The sequence below is a fragment of the Eschscholzia californica genome, unplaced genomic scaffold (genome assembly GCF_041429995.1).
Source record: "Eschscholzia californica isolate CP2 unplaced genomic scaffold, dmEscCali1.0.p SCAF_5, whole genome shotgun sequence".
NCBI lineage: Eukaryota > Viridiplantae > Streptophyta > Magnoliopsida > Ranunculales > Papaveraceae > Eschscholzia > Eschscholzia californica.
Window position 1 is genome coordinate 19,908,537 of NW_028238472.1, and position 26,129 is coordinate 19,934,665.

The 26,129-nt window shown below is 35.2% G+C and overlaps 3 protein-coding genes, 1 long non-coding RNA gene and 2 pseudogenes across 8 annotated transcripts; all 6 read right to left on the reverse strand.

The window, feature by feature from the left end:
- Positions 1-3,197: 3,197 nt before the first annotated feature.
- LOC147537708 (F-box/kelch-repeat protein At3g06240-like) lies at positions 3,198-4,382 on the reverse strand. Its single transcript, XM_086642827.1, has 2 exons — positions 3,501-4,382; positions 3,198-3,419 (listed from the first exon to the last, which is right to left on the reverse strand). The coding sequence occupies exons 1-2, from the start codon at positions 4,380-4,382 to the stop codon at positions 3,198-3,200; spliced, it is 1,104 nt and encodes a 367-aa protein (XP_086498953.1).
- A 6,412-nt stretch (positions 4,383-10,794) lies between these two features.
- LOC147537709 (pentatricopeptide repeat-containing protein At3g63370, chloroplastic-like) lies at positions 10,795-12,910 on the reverse strand. Its single transcript, XM_086642208.1, has 2 exons — positions 11,639-12,910; positions 10,795-11,502 (listed from the first exon to the last, which is right to left on the reverse strand). Exons 1-2 carry the CDS (start codon positions 12,100-12,102, stop codon positions 11,496-11,498), a joined length of 471 nt encoding a protein of 156 aa, XP_086498334.1. The 5' UTR covers positions 12,103-12,910; the 3' UTR covers positions 10,795-11,495.
- Positions 10,863-11,288, reverse strand: LOC147537710 (protein TIC 20-I, chloroplastic pseudogene; annotated as a pseudogene).
- A 6,332-nt stretch (positions 12,911-19,242) lies between the features above and the next one.
- LOC147537711 (uncharacterized) lies at positions 19,243-19,848 on the reverse strand (annotated as a pseudogene).
- Positions 19,849-19,973: 125 nt separating this feature from the next.
- On the reverse strand, positions 19,974-22,478 carry LOC147537712 (uncharacterized). The gene is made up of 4 exons (XR_015225553.1): positions 22,308-22,478; positions 21,214-21,397; positions 20,427-20,588; positions 19,974-20,313 (listed from the first exon to the last, which is right to left on the reverse strand). It is a non-coding gene; the product is annotated as an uncharacterized LOC147537712 (long non-coding RNA).
- A 919-nt stretch (positions 22,479-23,397) lies between these two features.
- LOC147537713 (Ribosomal protein L23/L15e family protein) lies at positions 23,398-25,307 on the reverse strand. Of its 5 annotated transcripts, none has more exons than XM_086643248.1 (3): positions 25,172-25,307; positions 24,139-24,303; positions 23,398-24,029 (listed from the first exon to the last, which is right to left on the reverse strand). In XM_086643248.1, the coding sequence occupies exons 2-3, from the start codon at positions 24,259-24,261 to the stop codon at positions 23,562-23,564; spliced, it is 591 nt and encodes a 196-aa protein (XP_086499374.1). In that variant the 5' UTR covers positions 24,262-24,303; positions 25,172-25,307; the 3' UTR covers positions 23,398-23,561. The 5 variants fall into 5 exon arrangements, with proteins under 5 accessions (XP_086499374.1, XP_086499375.1, XP_086499378.1 ...); XM_086643249.1 differs by having other exon boundaries at positions 25,192-25,302; XM_086643252.1 differs by having other exon boundaries at positions 25,153-25,302.
- Between the last annotated feature and the right edge of the window lie 822 nt (positions 25,308-26,129).

Sequence of the window (26,129 nt, forward strand, 5' to 3'; positions counted from 1 at the left end):
CTTACAGAGGGAGAGAAGGGTAATTTCTTACTGCGGCCTAGTTGACATTCATTACAAAAGATAGGTTTAAAATGAGAAGACAAAGGAAGTAAATGCTTGAGCTTCTGCATAGTCTGGAAAGATGGATGACCAAGTCTTCTATGCCATGTGAGAGAAGTTGGAGAAGACACAGAGAGGGCTTGATTCTTTGGTGACAAAAGTGAGGCAGACCCAAGATGGAGAGGATAGAGGCCGGCTTCAGAGGGCCCTTGGAAGAGCATACGACCCGAGAATAGATCCTTCACAGTAAACCCAAATGGATCAAATGTTAAGGAACAACAATTATCAGATGTAAATTTGTGTACAGAAAGAAGATTATGAGAGGATTTTGGTACATGAAGGACATTTTTCAAAAGAAATTTTGTATTGTTTAAGAAAAAAGAAGATTGTCCAATATTTTGAATTTGCATACCTTCACCATTAGCAGCTGATATTTTGTCTGTACCATTGTAGGTTGAGGAAGAAGCAACATTGGACAAGTCCGGAGTAATGTGTGCAGTAGCACCCGAATCAGCATACCACGGGTTATGTCCAAATACGTTAGCCGAGGCTAACATAGCCGCAAGGTTTGCAGGAGCAGATCGACCTTGATAAGAAAAATTGATGCGATGATAACATTCAATGGCAGTATGTCCTTGTTTATTACATATTTGGCAAGTGGGTCTTTCACTGTTGGAAAAGGAGGGACGAATCTGACTAGAAGAGGTATGATTCGAATTCCCTGAGTAATTGATGTGTGTGTTGTAGAGTCTCCCTGAACCCCTTCCTCTGTTATAGCCTCTACCACGATTTGGGTTAGGGTTTGAGAAATTTTGAGGCACACTGTATTTTGGTCGAGATGGAGTAGCTGAAAAGGCTTGAGAAGTGACTGAGTTAAGATTGGTTGATTTGTTTTTATCAGCAATAGTTATTTCCTCACTTTGAAGAAGGTTATGAAGTTCAGCTACACTAACTGGAGGGCTTCGAACACGTATGGAGGTAGAAAAAGATTCATACTCAATAGGGAGGCCCTTAAGGATGGTAATGATGATTTCATTTTTAGAAGCTGGACTACCAGCAGCTGCAAGGCCATCAGTGAGTTTCTTTATCTCAGCTAAGAACTCTACCATGGAAGATGAACCTTTCTTGCATTCTCTCAGTTTATCCTGGAGTTGCAGAACATGTGCAGTCGAAGCTGCTGCAAATGTATCTTCTAGACTTTGCCAAAGTTCTCTGGAAGAAGATGTGCCAACTACATAAGGGATGACTGAATCAGATAAGGTAGAGTTTAACCAAATCAGTAAAGTTTGATCTTCCTCTATCCAGTTGTTGTATTCTGGATTTATAATGTTAGCTTGTCTCTTTTCCTCATCTATAAATTGAGGTGGACATAGCCTTGTACCATCAACAAGATCTGTGACTCTAAATTTCTTAAGCACTGGTAAGAACAATGACTTCCAGGCCAAGTAGTTGTCACTTTGTAACTTAATTGGAATAACATTTCCCATTGTATTGATTGACAATGATGTTATCTTTGGATGTTCCATGTTAAAATATTAAACTTGTGTTGTGTTTTGGAAAGAAAAAGGAAGAAGAGAAGAGAAAGAGAAGAAGATAGAGGTTTTCTGTTCAAAAAGTGTTGAGAAGAGAAAAAAAAAAAAAAGACCTAAAAGTAAAGAGGATGTTGTGGCTGTGATACCATGATAGTGAATGCTTTTCTATATCTTTTGTGAATGGAACAGTGCCTTTATATAGGCTACAGACTAGGTTAGTTACAAATAACTAGACTAATATGTTAGACCTAATTAATCCAAAATGTAAAGTAAGTGGTTAAGATACATGGACTTGAACACATTTTAAAGTAGAAATACTTAGGTGCTATTATATATTACAGCCCATGTATTAAATAGAAAAATGTTAAGCCCCATTGGTACCCTAACCTTTGCTTTTGGTGGATTACTCTGGATACAATCAAAAGTGAAGTAACATCTCAAAGAAACAAACTCTATTGCAGGTGGAGGTGCAATGCATTCACAGTCCTTAGCGACAACGGCTGCCTTGGACCAATCCCTTGAAGTCGCAACCATTGGTACCCTAACCTTTGCTTTTGGTGCAACGGCTAGTTATGATACAATTTCAAGTACTTAAAAAGACTTTCCACAAGTCAAAGACTAAATTGGAGAGTCGGGCAGTACTATAAAAAGAAATATTGTCTTCTTACATGCTTGTAATCATCAAAATCATGTAATCGTCAAGCTTAGAATCGTAATCGAAGCCACGTGCAATACCATTAAAACTATCTAATATTACTATACTATCATGGTGTGGTGAAGGTACTAGTCTACAATCATCATTGGATGGGTTCTAAACATAAGTTCCACTTGTGTCATCATCAGGATGGTGACCGAAGCAAAATCAAAACGAACAAGAGAAGTTCAGGTAGAATATGGATGAATGGGTCATCCATCAATTGAACAGATTTATGAGATGCCAATGAATCATAAACGATCGAGTATATTCCGTAATGGTATTCATTGGGAAATGGACTAAATTTGTTTCTCAAATATTTTGCAATTCGGAATTTTCAAAACAGAGTTCAGAAGCCAATCAGTAAAAGAGAAGTAACCACTTACGATTAGAGGATTTTTTGGCTGGGAAATGATAGAGTGACTTAGAAATTGGTACTTAGAGGGTGACATATTTCCTCATTTAGAAATAAAAGCGGTCCCCACCGTAGTCAAACTTTGAAAAAACCTTGTCTTTTAGTGATTCCACATCAGCTGGGCATTAAAATGCCCAAAAAATTTGGGCTCTCTAGCATCTCCCTTTTTTGGCTACCTCCTTGATCTTTCAAAGATTGGTAACTCACCTTACCACTCTAACATAACCGACTACGACATCTCACATTTAACGTAGAAAATGTGTGAAACGACTTGTCTCACCTGACCATATTAGGTTCATCTAGTAGAATTCAATTTACAGTTGAAACTTAATTTGATTAGCCTAATACCTTTCAAAGTGTGGTAATCTAGGTAAACGCATGAAATAGGCTTCCACAAGCTATTGCAAAAAAATTAAACATACTATTCCATAATATGCTAGCTATTTAATTACAAATTAAAAAAAAATAATGTAACTCTTAGTGGATTTATCCTTGTAATTAAGCTTAATCTCCTCTTCTATTGATTCCCATTATCTAGTTCTTGCTTCAAATAGACTCCAGAATTGAGTGAAACTAAACTGCCGATACAAGTCACTGCTTCAAAATTATCTAAGATGTCACTTAGCTTAGAAATTGTTGTTTTTTTCAGCTTGTCATATAAAACTAAGTCCTTCCCATCTCTCTGGAACAACATATCACCATTTCCGAAACACTTGATTGGTGAAATTGTTCGAGTAACCTTGTCTTAAAGAATGTTAAACAGTTTAGCCCAGGACTTGCTCGCCCCATACTCCTTCATTGCCCGTACATCAGTACTAACCGTGCGAGTATTATCAAATATGCAAAGATACTCGCTCAAAACACCTAGTTCAATGTACTGTGATGAGTCCGATGAAAATTTCTTATTCAACACTTTTGGCGTATGCACTTCCTTGAACCTCTCATTAACCACATCAAAAGAAACTATAACATTATAGGATTTTTCCTTCATTTCATTGATATATGGAGTTGCCATCCAATGAAGAGCTCCATTAACAAACACACCACGACCGGTCTGAATAATTTCGTAACTGAAGTTGTCAAAGAGGAAGTTCCACGAATTGGAGCCCAAAGTATAGAGTTCAACAGTACTAGCAACCAGATTATAGCCATTCGATACGCTTTGAATTCTCAACAGCTTGTAATCTTCAAGCTTGCAATCATAATAGAAACCGAATCCATGCGAGATAGTAAGGATACGACCATATCCTTTATATTCGAGAAAATCTTTAGTACTTGCTGGTGGTGAGGGTAATCGTCTGCATTCATCAGTAGATGGGTTCCAAAGGTATTGTATGTTCATATCATTACCACGACGATAAGTGAAGCAAACCAAACCACAACAAGAACCCACAAAGATAAGTTTGTGTTGAAAAGGGATGAATGGGCAATTGGTCAAGTCAAGAGATTTGTTAGATAACAATGAATCAGAATCGACCGAGTATAATCCGTTACCGTAATTGAGAATGATAGTCAATTTGTCTTGTTGAACAGCATGATTATAGTGAAGTTTAATGAAATAAGGATCGTAGAATAAAGAGCACCAATTTTTGCATACTGACCTTAATGGTTTTAACGATTTCACTGGTAATCTCACAAGGATGTCAGTGATGATTTCCTGAGGGAGGCTCCTCGAACATGATCGTTGTCTTTTCTTCATCATGATCAGAGAATAGGAGTGATTCAGCAGTTCGTTTCTCTGAAAAGATGAAGATACATGTGTTTATACAGTTGGGATTCCTAATGCGCTTATATAGAAGTTTTTCTTTTCACCAAAACAAAAATAGAAGTTTTTCTTTTAAACAAGAATTTAAAAGAAGGCCAGCGCTTTGGGGAAAACAAAATAGTTTCCGGGGTGTGAAGACTTGGTCAAAAGTTGGTCAATTTTGTTTGACAATTTTATTTTGTAAGTTGTTAGAGGGAAAAATAAAGGCCAAAATAAAAACAGGAAATTGTGCCGGAGGCCCAATTTCTTGTACTTTTTTGTTAAAAAGACAACCCATCTTTTTAACTAGCTAGGCCCCAAGTAAGTTATAAAAACAGGTTTGAAGGACATTTTTAAAAGCACCAACTTTTTAAGAGTAAAAAATACCCTTTATTCAATTAGAAATACCTAGTAATAATCTAACTAATAAATCAGGAACTTGAGTTTTTCTCATGAACGAACCGAGTTGGATTGTCGATGCCGATTAGAATTTCTGGGGTTTGAATCGATTTTGGCTATAAGATAGGTTGATGTTTTTAGGTTTTGGTGATTTCATCTATTTGCTTGTTGTTTGAAGAGGCTTTTAAGGGGTTTGATTTAGTTTTTGGTTCTAAATTCTAGAGAGAGAAAGTTTTATATACTTTCAATGGAAGGAGAATTTGATAGTGTTTCAAGGTATACTCCAACTTCTTCGTTGCTTTATTTTCATTGAGTTATGAATGATGGATGACAATTTGTTAGTTTTGATGTTTATGTTCAAACTTATTTGTTGGATTTATATGGAAGTTGTGAAAGTATAGTTGATGCAAAGCAATGTGTTTGATAAAATGCTTGAAAGAGATGTTGTTGCTTGGAATGCAACGTTAGTTGGTTATACAAGACTTAGGTTGGTTGAAATAGCTATAAAGTTGTTAGATGAAATGCCTGTGAGAAATATTTTTTCTTGGACAATCATGCATGATTGGTATTTATGTTCAAATTGAGAAATTCAAGAAAGCTTTGGAAGTTTTTCGAAGAAATGTAAAATGATGGTGCTAGAGCTTATAAAATGACTATTATGAATTTGTTGGGGTTTTAGCTAATTTTTCGATACAACATTCTATTAGACAATATATAATAATTTGTAACAAAATTTCATGTTAAATCAATTCAAAAACTAATTTGCAAACCATTTGCATGACATTGCAAGGTGTTTGCAAGGCTCTGCAAGGTGTTTGCAAGGCTCTGCAAGGTATTTGCAAAGCTTTGCAAGGCTCTGCAAGGTGTTCGCAATGTTGTGCAAGGTATTTGCAAAAGTCATGCAAGGTGTTCGCAAGGCTTTGCAAAGTTTTTGCAAGGCTCTGCAAGGTGTTCGCAAGGCTCTGCAATTTGTTTGCAAGGCTATCCAAGGTGTTTGCAAAAACCATGCAAGGTGTTTTCAAGGCTCTGCAAGGTGTTTGCAAGGCTTTGCAAGGCAGTGTAAAGTGTTTGCAAGGTATTTTCTTAGACTAGGGTTAGGTTGGTCTTTTTACCGAAATTGAAAATTACATAATTGCCATCAGGGAGGTGAAGTCTAAAAAATTTTGATGAATCCTTTTTAACCAAAGTCATAATTTCTTAGGGAGTTTTGGCCAAATTCCCGTGTTGATTCACTCACTTTCTCTCTCTCTAGAAACTCCGGCGAAGGGGTTTCCCTTCGCCGGAGTTCCGGTCTGTTCTTCAACACACCGATCGGGTCTGTTGAAGAACATACCGGAACTCCGGCGAAGGGAACCCCTTCACCGGAGTTTCTAGAGAGAGAATGAGTGAATTTTTTTTTTCATGGTCGCCGACCGGCGACCTAATCGGAGAAGAGAGAGAGAGAATGGTAGGGAGAGAGAGGATGAGGTGGAGAGAGAGAGAGAGAGGTGAGGTGGAGGGAGGTGAGGTGGAGAGTTTTTTATTTTGAACCATATTCCCCATAAAATATGTTTTCCCAGAAACTTTTCAAAATTTTGCATATTCCCTTTAAAATTTCACACCCCGGAAACTATTTAACTTTCCCCAAAGCGCTGGCCTAAAAGAAAAACATTGGGTTCTGAAACGCAATAAATTTTCGACAAACTACAGAACATATAGTAACCAATAACAACAAGACACCTTATTTAATCAACATTTTTCCAACTTTGGTTGAACAAAAGATTTTCAGTGTTTTAGAGAAGTTGTAACCTTAGAGAATATATGAATTTAGCCTATAAAAGACTCCTTATTTTATTAACATGTTCATAATTGTGAATAAAAAAGTTTCTTGAGTAATGGCTAAATCGAAATTTTGGAATGCCTAAGAATTCATTCTTGAACAAACACTCCCCAATAATGCCTCATTGATAGATTTCATCAATTTAAATTTTTAGCATATATATCCAAACATGGACCCAATCTCAAATTTTTAGCATTAAGTATTATTCATACTAAGGTTGTGTTTTTTTTTTTGTGAAGGTCTGAATCTGAATTGGCTGAATCTGAATTGACTGAACTGAATTAGATGAATCTGAATTGGTTGAGTAAGATGTTTGTTTTCCAAATCTGAATCATTTAATCTGACTAAGGAAAAATTACATTTATAACCCCATTTATATTATTAAGGAAACAAAAAAAACCCTATCTTTAATTTTTCTTTTTCACTTTCCCTTTCTCTCTCCTGTCCTCTTTCTCAAAGTGTCGGCTGCTACTTCCTAGATCATCTAAACCCTAATTCACATAATAATAAAAAGATCTTGTTACCTTCTCTATCCTCCATAGTTGCAGAAACGAGTACCTTCCCATTATACTTTAGAAACGACTTAGATCGAAGACCAAAAGTTGTAGCTTGATGGAGTGGTGACTGTTGTATTTGCTTTCTTTCTCTCTCTCTCTCTTTTTCTCCCTCTCTCTCTCTATAGTAGAAGATTAGCCAAAGCCAGATTGACGCCGAATCTAACGAGGGTTTCCGACAAGATAGCTCTCACCAGATCCGACAAGGGTTAACAAGCCCTACATGTGGTGGTGGTGGTGGTGGTGGTGGTGTTGGTGGTGGTGGTGGTGGACGAAGAGCGTTCAGAAAGCCCATCATCTTGTTGTGATGGTGTTGAGGTGGTGGTTAGGGCGTGTTTGAGATTGGCACTGTGTGCTCTTGTTTTTTTGTTGTGTTTTGTGGTGGTGGTGTTAGTGGTGGCAGTGACGGCGGTGGTGGTGGTGGTGAAATGAAGAAGATGAAACTAGAGTAGTTTTAGGTTTTTGCGGGGGTATATTTGTCATTTGTTACTTTTCAGCAGCTGGGTTGATTTTTCAGACTTGTTTTAAAGTCTGAAAAAACTGGGTCTTAATTCAGCCAATTCAGATGTCTAATTTAGTCAGCCAATGTTTCAGATTTTGTCAAACAAAAAAACAAACATCTGAAATCTGAATTGAGATCCAATTCAGATTTCAGATCTGAAAATTTTAAAAAACAAACAGCACCTAAGACCATATATATTCATACTACTTTCAACAAAAAAAAAAGGTGGCCAATACGTGGACAACTGTTTTTTTTATATGGACAACTATTTTTGGGTCATGTGCGAATCAATTATGCTTGACTTAGTTGACTTTGATTTAATAAGGGGACAACTTCATAAAGTCTTAAATACTAACAGTTACTAACTTGTGGACCATTAACAAAATAATAGCTCAAAATTGAAAACCTAAGTTGTCTTCTTCTTCATCGTCTTCTTCATCGTCTTCTTTTTCTTCCTTCTTCTTAGTCTTATTCTTATTATTGTACTGCTACTAAAAGTAAACTATAATTTCTACCACTTCCTTTTGTTTTTTTATCAAACCCTAGATGAATAAAGAAGATAAAACTCATCAATCTCCACTTATCTTATTTTTTGGTAAATTATAGTTTCCACCACTTCTCTTTGTTTTTTAGTGAACTAATGTTTCTACTACTTCCCTTCTTTTTTTATCAAACCCTAGATGGGTTTTAATTAAACCCTACATTGATGAGGTAAGATTCTAACTTTTTTAATTTTATTTTGTATTTTCATTTGGGTAGTCTGAAAGAATACAAAACGATTTCAAGGCCAAAAATCGAAGTGAAGAAGAAATTCCCAGAATTTCGTGGGAAATCTACGAAAATATGCTAGATTTTCGTGGCAAGTTTCCTTCTGTCTTGCCAAATTTTCGTAGGAAATCTCCGAAATTGGCAAGTCAGATTTTTTTTTTTTTTTTTTTTTTTACAAAAACTCAGAAATTAAGATCTCTCGTGTTTTGTCGATTTTCCACGAAGCACGAGCAACTCTACTTGTTTGTAAAAAAAATCTAGGATTTTAAAATTTTTGATTTCTAGGTTTTAAAAGTTTAACGGGTTTTAGGATTTTTAGATCTGATCTTTCTGGTTAGGAATCCTTCAACAATTTCCTTCCCTCTGTTTGATGTCATAATCTTCTCCAAAAAAATTCTCTCTTCTCCAAAAAAATTCTCTCTCTAGAATTTTGGGTTGATGATGAAGATGAAGTAGTAGAAGAAGACCAAACTTACTTAGGGTTTATGAGGAAAAGGGGGAGGTGTTAAAATAATACATATAATTCTAAGAGGACTTGAGTGAAAATAATAGATAGTTGTCCCCTTATAAACTAGTGTCCATATAAAAAAATTAGTTATTTTGGTTGTCCATATAAGATAGTTGTCCATATAAGAAAAACGGTTGTCCACGTATTGGCCACCAAAAAAAAAGTATTATTCATACTAAGACCATATATATCCCCCAACACAAGAAAAAACAAAAATAGACCATATATATAGCTATAATGTCTGTGGGTCAACGGAGAAATGTCTTTCCTGAGTGTCAATGGTCACGGGTTCAGCTCCCTCGAATAGCATTACTTTTTATTCTATTAGCGTGGTTCTATAAGCGCCCCTACTTATTATAGTTGCCACCCTTAAGAATTCTACAAGTTCTTATGGTATTTAATGAGGTTTCGAATGTTCATGATTTTAGAGATAATTCAACTTTAAATTAGACTTCGTGAGCATGAATATCTCTCTTATTTTTAAATTTTTGGTGTCGAAGTATTTATATAGTTTCCAGTTCATACTAAAGTAATTTCACAACATTATCAAGTTTTATTTTTGCCTTGACATGAAATCTTAGTTTTACATGTAACGTTTATCATCTCTAACATTTATTATGTTTTCTTCGATTATCTGAGAGTCTAATTACTTAGTTGATGTACTACAGTGATTTGTCTGTACTTAATGTGTCTTAACAAGCTAAGTCATTTACTTAGTTGGAGTACTACAGTTTTATACTAAAAAATTAACTCGGCCATTGAAGACCTTTTTGTTTATATTTCTAATTAATTGATTGTTAGACTGATCCATTTTCAAACTAGGGGCAATTTTTCTATTTTTATTTATTAATTATAGCCTAATATATAGATATATATGATCTGTCTGTACTTAATATGTCTTAACAAGCTAAGCCATTTGCGATAAAAAAAGGGAATTCAATCTTTGAAGAATCACAAAGAGCACTTCGGATAACATGATTTTATATCTCTAGCATGCTTAATTTAGAAAATTAAAACTAGTTTTAAATTTGACATAAAATTTTGTAGCGATCAGTCCCTAATTGAAAATATAAGTTATGTTTTGATTTGTAATTTGAGATAATTTCTAGAAAGGTCAAAATAATATTGAAAATGATTAAAAGCACAAAACATTATTGTTCAGGTCAAAAAGTGTGCAAATACTAAAATATCCTTTTTTGTCATTTTGTGTAACTAAATTCTTTTATTTTTCTTTAAACTTTGAATCGATATAACTTTTGTTTGAGATGTCGGATTTTTATACAAATTATATACTTAGAAATGATTTTCCATTAGCTTTCTAACAAGATCCACTTTCAATACTTTTTTCCAAAAAAAAAATCCCAGAAAAAAACGACGTTTTTTTCCTTTACGTTTTTCTGCAAACGTGTTTGCAACAATCTGTTATGCAAACGTGGTTGCAAAAATCTGTTATGCAAACGTGTTTGTAAAAATCTGTTATGCAAACGTGTTTGCAAAAATTTGTTATGCAAACGTGTTTGCAAAAATTTGTTATGCAAACGTATTTGCAAAAACCTGTTCTGGAAACGTGTTTGCAACAGTCTGATCTGCAAACATGTGTTTGCAACAGTCTATTCTGCAAACATGTGTTTGCAAAATATAGATTGCAAACATGATTTGCAAGCTTTGCAGAGTATAATCTTGAGTTGCATATCTTTCAAATTGGATTTGCAAATCGAGAATATAAAATAAAAGTTTAAACAAATTCGTACAAACTAAATATAACGATGCGAAAGAATTTAAACAAATTCTTCAAGTTGTAGCCTTCCACACCCCGAAAATGAAATACAAGAGTATATTTAAAAAAGAAGTTTACTTAATTCAGCCTGATCTCATCATTAGCACAATCTTAGTCATACGTGATTTGAATATATGCAGCATCACATACAAATAGGATATCGACATACATTCCAGCTAGAGCACATTGAATGCTTTCAAGCACTGTAAACAAGTAACCAAATGCCACGGTTGTCCAGAAATGCGTACCTATTTTCCTATTATATATACCATCTAGCATCCATCGACTTATTGTACCAATCACTTGTAATGCAATATCGAGTGACAAACCCACCACAACATGGAAACAGAAAAAGTGTGGCCATTCTTTCTTCCTCACTACCCCAAGATATGCAGCAAAAAAATACGCCATTAAGAACCAAGGCTGTAATCTCCCAAGTGCACCAAGAAATGGGTAAGTAATGAATTCAAAGTCTTCTAAAAATGGGTGAAGAATGAATCTTGTTTCTGCATATATCCAAGTTTCATGAAGAGGCATTAGGTATGGGAGACAAGCTAACATTCTCCACTGCCATCTTTGTTTTTTCGTCATAAAAGGAAATCGGAAACTTGTCGGGACGTCTTTGGATGCCCTGGGAACCATCTGATATCTATTTGACACGATATGTCGTCTGGGTAATAATGGGATTGTGTGTAATAGGCTTCCATATCTCCACTTAAGAGAGTAGTAGAGCCAGCAGAAAGGTTAAATCCTGACATGAAAATCATTATACAGTGTTTGAATAGAAAAAAAGACAGATAAAGCTAATTGTTCTCAATAAAATCAAGTTGACACATTTAATAGTCTGATTCTAAGCTATAAGTATTAGGTAACTAAGATGAAAATACCTCTTGAATGACATGGTTTCCATATCATATTTCAAAAATGACGGTTTCTCACAAGCTTGAAGAGCCGCAACAAAAGTAAACGAGTTCATTTGAACACCCGATTTTCTCATTCTTCTGAAGAGCCTCAAGTCTCCGTTGTTTGAATAAGCTAAAATAATAGAATTCCATGAAACAACATCTCCCATTTCAGTAGTTCTATCGAATAATTGCATTGCTTGATTATAATCATCACATTTCGCATACATTCCCACAAGAGAATTAACAACAAAGACAACCGAAACGAAGCCAAACTTTATTGCTAGACCATGAATCTCAGTCCCATAATTCAAATCTTTCATCACCCCACAAGCCTTTAGTACAGAAGGGAAAGTATAAGCATCTACAGTTACATCGAATACCCGCATTTCCCAGTATAATTTTAGAGCTCCCAATGGTTCACCATTCGAAACATAAGCACCAACCATAGCATTCCAACTGAAAATAGTTCTTTCAGGTATTTCATGAAACAACTTCTTAGCACCCGCTAATGACCCACATTTCCCATACACGAACACAAGTTTAGTACTCAAAAACACTGAATCAGTTACAGAATTGGATGTCAGTATATGTGCATGAATTTGTTGACCTTCAGATAATTTCTTTTTTGAAGCACAAAGATCTAGAATTGATGAATAAGCTTCCTCAAGAGGAAACTGAGGTGGGTTTTGTTTAGTGATTAAATTATTAAATTCTAAGAAAGCTTCTTTAAGCTTCAGGAGGAAATTGAGAAGCTTACAAACCTTGGACTTGTCATTCAATCCATTAGGTCTAGTTAGTCTCCCAAACTGGTTACCAAACTATATAATGTTTATGAGATCAATTTTGCTAATACAGGATTATTCGGTCAGCTTCCTTCATGGCTACCACTATTTACTCGGTTGACAAGACTGGATTTATCCAGTAATAGATTAAGCTGAGAACTACCAAAGTGGATATGCCAAATCATTACTCTCAATTACTTAAACTTACCTAAAAACTTTTTCGTTCAGCAATCCCGAACGACTTCAAGAGCTTAACAAACCTCGAAGACCTTCGAACAACTTCACCGGAGGAATGGAGGCAATTTCAAGAAGAATATGTTGATTTCGAAGATGTTAATCTATATTAAGTTTTGAATGATTATTTTTAATGTAATCTATGAAGAAGAAGAACCGAGATGAAGAAGATTCGACAAGAAGAAGAACAAAAGAAACCCTAAAAATTTTCTCAGGTTTTTAAGAGAGAGAAACTGACTTTTTTTTTTGTTAAGGAGAGAAACTGACTTGAAGTACGAAAGGGTATTTAGGGAAGAAAAGAAATAGAAAATGACCTGATTGATAAATACCTATATTATTTTGAACTCTATGTCTCATTACTTGTAATATTTTGGCACATTTTGATTAATAGAGAAAGATACTTGTTTTTTTAGTTATTATGAATAATTTATTGACCTAATCAACCATTTTCCCTTGTAATTTAGGACTTATAGACTAGTCCGAGCTCTTTCTTTTATAAATCTCCAATTGAAAATATTAGCTAAGTTGTAGCTTAGTTATTAAGATATAGCTCATGTTTGAGTTGTACAAAGTTCAATTCTTATTCAAAAGACCATTAAAATTTTATTTCTACTTCTCGCTACAAATAAAAAAGGCCCCTATTCAATCTCTGCTTTAGGCCCCCTAAACATTCGGGATGGCGCTGACTGTAGGGTTCAATTCTTAACATGGGAATATGCAAATAACACCAAATATGTCCTTGGAATGATACCTTAATCTTTACGGTTGTGGTGGAGTACCTCTCTTTCACCCTTTCTAGTTTCATCATTATATTGTTTTGGTTAACAGCCCGATGCCATGAATCTAACTTAACTATTGGTAAACAGCCCGATGCGAATCATGGATCTAACTTAACTATTGGTAAACAACCCGATGCGAATAATGGATCTAACTTAACTAGTTGCATTTTCTTGTAATAAAAGGTATTGATTCGAGACTATTTTTATTTGAAAGTCATAAAAGAATTCAAAACGTGCAAATGAGGACGCCAGATAATTTTTGTAGAAAATATTGTAGACTAAGGAAATGGAAAAGATCAAATACCGAAACCAGATCAAATCAAACATAATATATCTTTACAATTGAAGTCTGTAAATACCTGGTAAGTAGTATCGAATTTGTCGTACATAAAAATGAGTGATGATACTGGTTTCCCAACAGATTTATCGCCTAAGAAAACAAGTTTGTATTTGGCAAGAGGAGAAACAATAGCCATTAAGTCCTCTCTCTTCTTCTCAAGGAAGATAAAGAAATGAGTCTTTTATTAAACTAGGTATAACCCGTGCCTCCGGCACGGACGACCTTATTTGATCGAATATCTAGTTTGCAATGACAAAGGTCTACTGCAATCCGCTCGTATTTGTATGTGAATTTGTTCATTCTAAACTTAATCCACTTTATGCTAATGAAATCAATAATTACATTATGTGAAGAATAAAAAGACACTTTGAATGATTTCATTAGAAATAAATTCAATACAAACTCTTCGATAGTTAATGGGAAAATTACAAATGTTAAAAATAAAGATAGAACAACAAATTCCTTCTTTGGATGGCCCTTGGAGCTGGCTACGATGTTTATCCCGTATAAACTATCCTTCTAAATCATGAACCTACAGAAAATAAGAAAATAATAAATAAATAAAGAAGTTAAGGGAAAGATCAGAAGAATATGGCAACAAATAACTCTAGTTCAATAAACGGGTCTAAGCCACATCAGCACTATACCAGGACCAACAGAGCCCATGAGCCACATCTAACGCTCTAGTCGAAGTGGTCTCCAACAGGAGGAAGATATTGATAAAGAGAAAAGATCATTATGACAAGTTACCTCGAATTTAAAGCATAAAACAATACCTTTTGGATGTGTAATCTCCTCGTGGATTTTTTTTTTGCACCTTTAACTGTTGTGATCTTCGTAAAAAATACATGATTCTGTTGTTGTCATTTTGGTTTGCCTTCTTCTTCTAGAGACAACATGTGTCATAGGGCACAAACATTTCTATGAAACACCGTACATATTATAGCATATATGCTCGAATTTTAAACTAATATAGCCAACTACCAAGTCATGGTTACAAAACATCTTGTAATTCAATATGAACCTTTAATAACTATAACCATTAGCCGAAAAGAACGGTCTCGAATTCATGTTCAATGGCTTGCTAGTTTTATGTGGAAATGTTCCTCACATTAGAGTTGGACCAACACAGATTTAAGGCATCACTTGTATGGTCATGACAGTCTTGTATACGCGATTCTTTGATACGGAAAGAAGACATCACTGACTCGATGCAGCTAACTCATTAGTCAAGTTAAAAACATAATAGGTTTTTCATTTGTAATTTGACATTAATTCAAACACTTTTCAAGCATCAATAACAAAAAACCATGAAGAAATTTACTATATAACACAATTTGAAGTTCGCATTCAAATTTGTTCAAAAACTTTATAGGAAAATATTAGATTAGAGATAAAAGGAGAAAACAATTAACTAAAAAACTTAGATCAAAGGATAATTGGAATGGTTTACCTTTGAGAAGCCAGCAGAACAAATAGAGAATATTGACAGTTGCAGCAATCCTGAAATGTAAACGAAGAATCACCACGAATTCCTTCAAGAAGGAAAGAAGAGTGGTGTCTATGTTTGAAATAGATACTCTTTGAAATATATAACCATTTATGCTCACAACTCTCCAGAGTCAAGTTCTTCTCTTACATTTGAATCATGTAATTACAAACTATTTATTTGACTCATTATGAATTAAAGTGCATGAATATATTACTAACCTCAAAGATTAATGACGATGCTAGTCATTTTATTGGTTATACACTCACACATATATATGGAGGGTGCAGTAATGAACAATTGTGAAGGAGGAGATCGTAGTGATGGATTCCTATCCATAGAATTCTACACAAATTTTCACAATGAGAGAACATAAAGAAATACATGCAACTTCCATAAGTTGTCATTGACTTGAACATAAACAAAAGAAAAACTAATGAAATTTCAAATTATCATAGGTTGATCACTTCTACAAAGTACGAATGAGGAAGAATCATACGTTGATCATTACCAATATTTAAAAACTGCTGAAATGGCTAATCTGAAACCAATCTAAAATGATCTCGACTTGACTGTTCGATAATTTCTTCTTCCATTTCAAGAAACGTGTTTATAAGAAACGCCTAAAAACCACCAAATATGCAAAAATACAAATTCAATATGGTTGTTGTAACAGAGTATGCAATCCAATCATCTCTACCTTTTCATTGCTCAATGGACCAAGTAGTTTGAGTCAAAGAGGAGTTTAAGAGATTTAATGTAACAACAATCAACCCTAATAAAGTGAACCACCTAAACATGATATCCATATGAAGCAAGTAGGCGGCACATCCAAGTGCACAAAAGATAAGCAAACTATTCTGATACTAAGATTTAAACTTTACAAGTTCAGAAAAAAAGAATAAGGAAAGAAAAAAAAGGATCACCATCTCAAGTTCCTACACCTTAATAGCCACATCAGCTTTGGCACCTTTCAATCTTGCTCGATGAACCTATGTGTCAAAGTTTCGAAGGAGTTGGTTTTTCAAGATTATAAACTTTAAGAAACAGAAATTATCACACTAAGATATGTTAATACAGTAATACTTTCTTTTCCAAGAACTATTTTAGTATTACATTCATAATTTTCGCACTCGGGAGTTCACTTAAGATCAAGTGATCGAGGACTAGGAAACATGACATAAGATTTATTGTTGCCCCTACAATTTACACTTCATAAAAACATAAAATTTGAAAGTTAGTAAAAGTAAAATAACATACTAACCTGTGCAATCGAAGTAGACTCAAGAGGTTCGACATCGAATCTATCAAACACTTCCTCGATCCTTAGACCCAACTCTCTCTCTATAAGAAGCAGGACTGATTCAAATGGTGTTTCAAGAGCTCTATCACACAATGTAACAAGCCTTCTTACCCATGCAGCTGGGGCTAACTCAGGCTTCCTAATGATTTGTCCAACACTGCAACCTGATTTAAATTCAATAATGGACAACAATCACCATCCACCATACAAAACCAAACACCCAAAATTCACGATAACCTTTAACAGGAGAACCCTTAACAATTTACCCTTCAGATAGAACTAAAAGCACTAAAAATCGTATAGCCATGAGGAAAACAAACAATGGAGATACACTATAACCAGGAAGATAGGTTTTCATCAAGCATTGGCAAAGTGATGAAAGAGAAAAAATAAATACCTTTTTCAAACAATAACCAAGTTCAAAGCACATTTCTCTCATCAAAAAAAAAAGTTCAGAGCACATTGAATATATCCTATCAGTTGCAAATTCATGATGTCTTTCCCACATTGCTTCCTTAATCTTAGCATCTTTTACAAATTTCATTCGAACTTGAAAAATCTGAAATAAGAAGGTGAAGGTACAAATAACCCATGATCCAAAACATTCCATAGTGAGATAGAAAAAAAAAAAAGCGAGAACCTTGTAGCCAGTATAGTCGCACATCTAAATCTCTTATACTACAAAAAATTTGGAGAGAGAAAGGGTTTTACCTCTACCACCATTAGACAACCATCAAACCATTTTGGAGAGGGAAATAAATAAATTAGGAGTTGGGTTAGGGTTTCTACTTCTTCCCCTTTGAAATCTAACTGAAAACTCTAAATCTTTTCAATACTCATGGTCATATGAAGATCATCAATCACTTCAATGAAAGATTTGGGTTATTTCTTCTGCCATGGAGATTTGGGGAAGAAGAAGATTTCGTAAGACCTTAGAAGATTTTTCGGTTTTGACATTGATAAGAAAGAGGTTTACTGTTTAAGTCTGTAACGCCTGAGCTGGAGAGAGAAACGAAGAGGCGCAAAGACTGTAGCGCGCGAAGAGAGAGGGAGACGAATGAAACGACGCGGGAACGCTTACCATTTGACAGGCCAGATGACGACGGTTTACTGTATGTGAAGGCCAGATTGAGGGTTTTATTTACTTTGTTGCTTTTAGTGGGTGAACCAATTATCTTTATCTAAGGTAGGTAATGAATCTAAAGGCCAGGATTGAAAGAAAATTTAACAAACGGCTGGATTTATCTTGGAGTTTATCCCAGTCAGCATGTTTCAACTTGCTGAAAGGAAGGTATCGATGTCTGAAGTGTATGGCCAATTTATGTTGACCTTAATGAGCACCACGAGGAAGACTTGAAGAAAGGAAGCTTTATGTTGACCTTGATGAGCACCAAAGAAAGACTTGAAGAAAGGAAGTGTGAGAGAGAGATGAACAGAGAAGATGTGTCTGATCATTGTGAACCGAGAAGGTGTGTTTGTTGAGAAGGGATAGGAGGGCTATAGGCGCCCTCCCACTAAAGAGGACCCAATGATGAAATTTCATTACCAAGGTTAATCCATCGGTGGATGGCAATGCTCACGTGGGACGGACGGCTGGATTTATCCAGAAGTTTGTCCCAGTCAGCACCCATCCACCTATTTTATTATATAGACTAGGTTATAGCCCGTGCTTCCGGCACGGATCTTTTGGATCACTTAACCTGTGAGTAAGCACGTTAGATACGAACAATTCCAAATATTTCATTCCAATGACAATCTACTATCAATTAGGTGAATAACAATCAACATATAAGTAAAAACTCGTACTTCCGGCACGACACCATTCGGTGAGCACGGTGAAAATGCAATACCATCAATTTCTTGTTGTTCAATCCAATATATATGTGTGTGGAGTTTGATCCAATGTAATTTGCAATTAAACCGTCATTAAATAAAGTGAGACTTATAAATCCAAATTCCCATATAAATTTTTGTCTTTTCATCACAATTTCAAATGAAACGCATTTATATGACTGAAACATGGAGAATTGAATCATTAAATAAAGTGACGCTTAAAAATCCAAATTGCCATCACATTTTTTTGTATTTTCATCACAGTGAGCTTAAACATGGAAAATTGAGCAATCTAATTACTCATTTATATGGTACGGATGCTTAAAGCCAATGGTGGATCGTAGATATAATCTTGCGCATAGAACGAAATTGTTCCACGCTCAAGTAAAAGTGACCCGCTTCATCAAAAAAAAAAAAAGTAAAAGTGACCCGTATTCAACAAAAAAAAAGAGTCAAAGTGACCCAGTCTTATGCATTCGACACGACAAATCCCGTTGAACTCATAGTTTAGTTATCATGTGTGAAACTCTAGTGCATTAGTTGTTATTGGTATATTGCATTTGCGATGGATTTCCTATAAGTTTTCCCTCGGGTCTTGTTGTTTTTCCTTCAAAAGAAAATAGTTCATTTTCATGCTAATGCTGAAATTCTCATACTCCGTTTAGCTACTCTAAAACTGATCAATTAAAAGAGGTACGGACATTTACTTTCATTTAAGTTATATATTTACATATGTTGGAAAACTACGAGGAATCCCTAATATTATTTAATCTATGCGAAAGAATACCTCGGATTAATGGAGTGTTAATTGGGACAAACTATTCATTCAAGATGTGATCCGGGCACCCTTATGCATTTTCCCCTTTTTAGCTTCATCCAAGCCTCTCAAACCAATCCATTCTTCTATATATATCGCTTGAGTAGGCAAAATAGGATCAAAGGCTCCATCAGGATACCAAGAAGTTTCCTTCAATGCCAGGACTATATCATGCTCAAACATAATAAGCACCAAATTCTGTAAGCTTGTAAACCTTTCCTTGTAAGTTGGGTTCCTCTCGTTCGGCAGTTCATTGTTAAGCTTTGGAAGAAACTTACATTCTTTCAAGTAGGCAGGAATATCTGTTGAAATTTTAAGATATCCACTGGGAGCCAAGTTAGCCTGAACGTAGTTGCTGTAAATCTCGAACTTAATTAGGTTGTCTGCAATCATACACATGATTCCGGATCCACCCAGTGGCACAGAAGCAGTACCAGCATGAGGACCTGCTAGTGATATGAAATTTCTAACCGGACTCCTCCATCACAAAGTTCAGTAGCAGCTCCTGCTATCAAGTTCCCCTGTGATAGCCCAACAATGTTATATCCATCACTTAGCTCTTTCATTTTCTTCACCTTATCACAAGCAATCGCTGTCTGTTTCTCAAAGGGCATAACCCAGGAATCCCATGCTCTGTTTCCGATTTCTGCGCAAACTCCTTAACAGCCAGACCAATTGTTCAAAAAGTTTTTTCCAAGTATATAATAGGAAAAAGAAAAATGTAGTTGCATTCTGATAACTATAAAAAGGTTAATAACTTCCCTTGATAAGAAAAATCGGATGACAGATTACTTTAAGCATAAACCATTTTAGTTTTGAAAGTCTAATTTATAAATATGAGTCGACTTCTGATATCAATATTAGGATTATGCAAGAATATTTATTTATGCTGACCTCATATTAATAGATCACATTAAACGAACTTGAAATCCTTCTAAGTAGTTTCCCATGAACATACACTCCAAGAAAACTGATTTTGTAATAAACTAACTTCTTCCTTCCCAAATTGGTTCAGCTAACCTCTAGCTTCCCAAACTCGTTCTTCTTGAACTTCGGTAAACTTGGACAAGCTTAGAGTGTCTGTACGTGATCTCCCAACATGAAACCATCAGAAACCAAAAACAAAAATAAGACCACAAATAATAAGTATTTTTAAGCAATCTATACTTGATGAAAGCAGTGGAAGTAATTACATATATTCTATTTCGTACAAAGAAAAAGCTTTTGTTGACAATGCAAAATACAATTCCTGATGATAAGTCTTGTTCAAATATGCTTAGAAACAATTGAAGAAGCAAGAATCTGGTTCCACTCTTTAGCTGGAAAAAATAGAGTTTAAGATCATCCTCCGAAACCTGTTCAAACTTCTAGTTAGCTGCTAGCAACAGAAAGCATCTTGTTTGCAAGTTCCATAGTAAAATTCGTAAAAAAGTATGCCTCAATTTTAGGAAATAGACATTGTTCTAGTTTATGATGAGGAATAATGTGGGAATTTCCCTAAATTGCAATTTGGTAGACCGTAGACCTTATTCTAGTTTGATTCCTGAGAAGTAGACACATCTTTATCAAATTCAATGCATGGAGACTAAAATGCAGTACACAACAACGTTGAAAAACTAATACATAAGGACTCAATCCAACCAACACTAATGATGCAGACGAAAAATGTCATTTTACCTTCTCAAAACAATGACTGATGGATTTCCCTGGTTGAGATAGTTTAAGGAACTCTAAATTGATGAAAGATGAAGATTAAAATGCAATACACAACAATGTGGAAAAACTAAAGCACAGGGACTCAATCCAATCAATAGTAATGCAGCAGATGAAAAATATTACAAATAAGTTCTGGCAACGTGAAACTTACTCCTACTCTTTCACCTAATTACGTGTTGTCATATGTTCATAAGCTCCCCGGCTCAAACAAGTTTTGGCAAGCCGTCAGAAACACAACACTCAAGAAAGTAAGATGAAACATACCTTTACGTACTTGACAACGCCATTTCACAAAAAGGGCGACTTGACTGTTTGGTAATTTCTTCTTCCATTTTAAGAAACGTGTTCCTAAAAAACTTCCAAAAACCACCAAATGCGAAAAAATACCAATTCAATATGGTTGTTGTAATAGAATATACAATCCAATCTTCTCTACCTTTCATGGTTACTGCAAAATTATTTCAAAGAGATAGTGAATTGGAGATTTTTCTAATTCAAATTAGCTTGCACAAATTTAATTCGTTTATGAGATATGGTACTACATTATATTTTCTTATTCACATACTGTAGTAACATAATATCAAAAAAAAAAATTTTTTGGAAGACGACTACGGTCTACGTACGTCTTGATACTTGGCATTTGATACATTGTAGATGTGATAAGCTCGATAACTGCCCACTCAAACATTAACAACACCGGGCCTATAGCCCAACAAAGACAACGGCCTGAAGCCCAACAACCTTATTATACCTACATAATCCCAATTCAAATAACCAAAGATTCCACCTTCTCTGGGAGTTCATGTCAACACCTTGGAACCACTTGGGCCACCAACCGTTGACAATATCAAAAAATTTATATGAAATGATTTCAAAATTATGGGTTTTTGGAATCTTCAGAAGTATGTGAAGTATAGAGTTCAATCAAAACATGTTACTACATTATGGTTTTCAATCAAAAGATCAAATGACAAGCTACTACAGTACTACTTTATGGTTTCTTATTCACTCTTCTTTTTTTGAAACATGATATCAAAAGTGGATTTGAGAACACTTCAAAATGGATAAAAGATACAATAAATCGTCTATGAGACATTTCATCGAGCACTTCATCAGCAAAACTCGACTTTGACCCAAAACATCAAAATCAACCCAAACTCAAATTAGTTTTTGGAACTCCACAAAACTCAAATTGAAAAAGATGAAACAAACACAAATCAAAATTCAGAAAACTTTAATTCGACCAAGAACACTAAAATCAACAAACTCAAATTGAATTTTGAAACTCTACAAAACAAACCAAACAAAATACATACAAAAAGTATACAGATTTCGATTGAGAGGAATAAAATAGTTACCTTGCCCAGGTGAATTGAGTTCCCAATGAAAAGAAGCAAAATTTTTCTAAACCCCAAAAGCCAAACGAAGCAAAATATTTCTGAATCTCAAGAAGCCATGGTTTTAATAGAGGGAAGTGAGAAGAGATGTATCCGCTCAAGTCTTAAGATGTGTCTGTTATTCTCTTCAACAAAAAAAAATGCGTCCTTTGAGAAACTTAATACGTGAGGCTATAGGCACCCAAGTGAATTTGTGGCTGAATCCAATGGTCGGGATTGTTGGTGATGTGGATGGGACGGCTGGATTTATCCAAGGGTTTGTCCCGGTCAGCACCCATCCACCTATTTTATTATATACTAGAGTATATCTCGTGCCCTAGGGCACGGACACTTGTATCAATCAAGTGTTATGAAATTTATTAGTTATCATTTTATTGAGAGAGGGAGAGAGAATTTTATTAGTTATTATTTTTTTTTTGTTTCTAATAGTTATTATTTTATTAAAAGAGAGAGATTTTAATTTCTTTTTTTAACCCTTGAAATTTATTTTGTTTCTCTTTTTTCTTAAGTTAGTTATTTTATTTATAAGAAGGAAACGATTATTGTTTTTTAAATAGGTAACTTTATTTCTACGAAGGACTATATTTTAAATTTTGAGAAGGACTTCTAGACAATATGCATAATTAAATAAGGATGTTTGTCCCAGTCATCGTTTTCCCTTCTGTTTTATATAATAGATATTTAAGGATTGAGAGAAGAATGACGCAGTCACCACCCACAACCAAGGCGCCGTAACTCATAACCTTCAAAACATTATTCATGATTATGCCCCTTTTTGTAAATAAAATGAAAAATATATCCAACTTAGTTGATAAATTCATATTTGTTCAACTACGGCGAACCAAGCCAGGCTCAGGTTCTCGTACGCCTGGCCGGGTGTTCCGCCGGTTGAGGCTAGCGGCCTGCTGACTTGACCATTGAGGCTAGCGTGATGGGTGTCTCGGGCATCGGCTAGCCCATTTTTCAAGGATAAATCATTCTTATCTTAAACTTCCATAGCGAACAATATGACTTACTGATCAGCCAGATAAAGAAGATAACGCAGAAAATCTCAAATCAAAACCAAAACACTAATTGTATTAAGTTCAAAAGAGAACATACTCTTGACAGTACAAAATTATTTCAACAGAGATAATCCTCCATTAAGTTTCATTGTGCAGCAATCTAACCTACAAAAACCAAATATTAGGAGCTCCTGCCAAGAAATGTAGACCACTACTTTGAAGAATGCATGCTGCTCCATGGAAACTTGACAGTTTCGGTTGGACGTTCATCACGGTTGTTACGTCCACCTCTATACGACGATTGACTCTCTGTCTTGTACCTGTTAGCACCTTTTCCATAGCTCGAATGCTTCTCAGATTTGTATCCTCTGTATCCCTTTCCATCCAATTGTTTGCCGGGCTTATTTCCATCAAGCCAATGCGACTTCGTTTCTCCCTCTTCCACAATGCTCGATTTTGACTGCTTGTTCAGGGCATTTCTATCTTCTTCGATTATACGGATCGGGTACAAGTCTTGGGAAAGAGATAAGGGATGCTTTAAGGTTACGTACGCCTTCTTGTAATCTGGCTTTGCGATCAAAAGTCCTCCTCGCTTCTTTTTTTTACCTTCCATGTTAAGAGTTCGAACTTCTTCAACATCGAACCCATACAGTGATTCAAGAACCCTTTTGATTTCAATCTTCACATTCGAAAAAAAAAACAAGTTATTGAAAGAACAACTCCTTAGACAGGTTTCAATCCGGATTATGCAATTAGTTGAACGGATCAAGAGAGCGAGAATATAGTACCTTAGAAGCTGAAGGAATGGTCTTGAGTGCAATTTCCTTGATGTTGTTAAAAGATGTGGGCATGAGAAGCTTAATGGGAAGATTAGCAAAGTGGATGACCCTTCTACCCAACCTGCTTCCCATCTTTTCCTCTTACCTCTTACTTCTTTTCTTTTTGATCTAATACTACAGAAGGAAAATAAAGACATTAGTTCCCTTCTCACATTCACAATGATGAGAGAATTGAGACAAATAGTTCCGTGTTTGTTTCTCACAATACCGGCAATAAATTATCTTCACAAGTATGGAGTTTTAAAATTGAGCTAAGCTTTAAAATGGCACTTTGAGAGCACCGCCTTTGCAAAAGCAAGTCGACGAGGCCCGCGAAGAAGACCAAAAATGAAACTTAGAAAGTTTTATCATGACGATTATCACGAAAAATGAAAATAGAAAAGAAATATGGGAGAACTACTGAAATCTCCATGTTTTATTCATTCAGAGATTACGCCATGTTTGCTTATCGAGCACATAATGTCGTCGTGCAGCCGTATTTCAACACATCAACTAATGAATAGTCATGTATGCAAATTTCAGAGTATAAAATGGAGTATAAAATTTCAGAGTACCAAATAGAGTATATAATTTCATAGTTCACAGATGATTTCAGAGCATTTTTAACAAAATTTTATTCTAATGAACTCAAATTTGTATTCTAATTTACAGCTAAATCGAGCTATTGGGGATTTGTATTCTAATGAACTCAAATTTGTGTTAACAACATCTCTCTCACTGTTTCCTTAATGAACTGAACTCAAATTTTCGGATCTCAGTAATACAAACAGCTAAAACGAGCTATTGGGGATTTATTTGTATTCTAATTTACCCACTACAAAAACCCTAGTTCGAATTGAGCCATTACAACAACCCTAGTTCGAATTGAGCCATTACAACAACCCTAGTTCCAATGAGTCATTACAAAAACCCTAGTTCCAATGAGTCATTACAAAAACCCTAAACCCTTAACAGTTCGAGTACGAAGAGAGAGAGCGAGTACCTGGAGACGAGAGCGAGTACGTGGAGACGAGAGCGAGTTGATTTAGTTCGAATGGAGCCCTAGATTTGATCGGACCTTACCCGATTTGCTGCTGGTTGGCGATGGACCCTAGGCATTTCAAAGAAAGCTCAAAGATGGTCGATTAAGGGAGGAAACATGGTTATAAACGCCCCTGAATTTTGTTGAAGGCGCCCCTGAATTTTGTGTGAACTTGAAAAAATATTTATTTAGCAAATGGGCTTATTCGTAATTACACTTCATCTAACCATGATTTTCTGTAGAAAATGTAATTATAAATAAAACACGGTAAAGAGGTTTTTAAAACATGGGGATTTTAGTTATTCTCCCAAGAAATATCATACAAAGATCATGTCTAGTTTCCTACTGACTTAGGATTACTCCTTTTTATCTTCACTCTTTCCTACAGGGGATTAAGTGAATGCATGAAACTGAAATGACCGAGTGGGAGTTGGGATCAAAGGTTCAGGCTGTGTTGTACTAGGTGAGGGCGACTAGCGCCTTTGAAAAACAGTATATGCCTATTTTGTACCTTCCTATGTGCACCAATTAATAAGTGCAAACCAATTCATATTTCATAAACAAAACAAAATAAGTGGAAACCAATTCATACACAATTCATACCCTAATAAAAAGTGAAGAAGGAAAAACAAGTATATGTTGCTAAAACTGATTAGAAGAAGAAGAATCGGAATCATTGGCAAAAGGAAAACGAAAGTAAGAAAGTGAAGAAAAGAAACTGAAAAAAGAAAAGATTACCTTGAAGTTCGATTGCAGCAAATAGAAGAAGAAGATCAACACTACCTCTCGGTCTCTCTCTAGACTGTTTTGATCGATTAAGGCTAAGGGAAAAGAGAGAGGGAAACTGATTTCGATGTGTTTTGGTCGATGGCTTTGGATAGTTGGACTCTAATTTTCATTTTTCATATAGGCACCCTTA

Coding starts and splice junctions, on each gene's coding strand:
- LOC147537708 (XM_086642827.1), bottom strand. CDS start 4,382: ATGATGAAGAAAAGACAACGATCATGTTCGAGGAGCCTCCCTCAGGAA. Junction 3,420..3,500: donor TATTTGATAATACTCGCACG/GTTAGTACTGAT, acceptor CTTTAAGACAAG/GTTACTCGAACAATTTCACC.
- LOC147537709 (XM_086642208.1), bottom strand. CDS start 12,102: ATGGTTGGTGCTTATGTTTCGAATGGTGAACCATTGGGAGCTCTAAAA.
- LOC147537713 (XM_086643248.1), bottom strand. CDS start 24,261: ATGGGAAGCAGGTTGGGTAGAAGGGTCATCCACTTTGCTAATCTTCCC. Junction 24,030..24,138: donor CCATTCCTTCAGCTTCTAAG/GTACTATATTCT, acceptor TCGAATGTGAAG/ATTGAAATCAAAAGGGTTCT.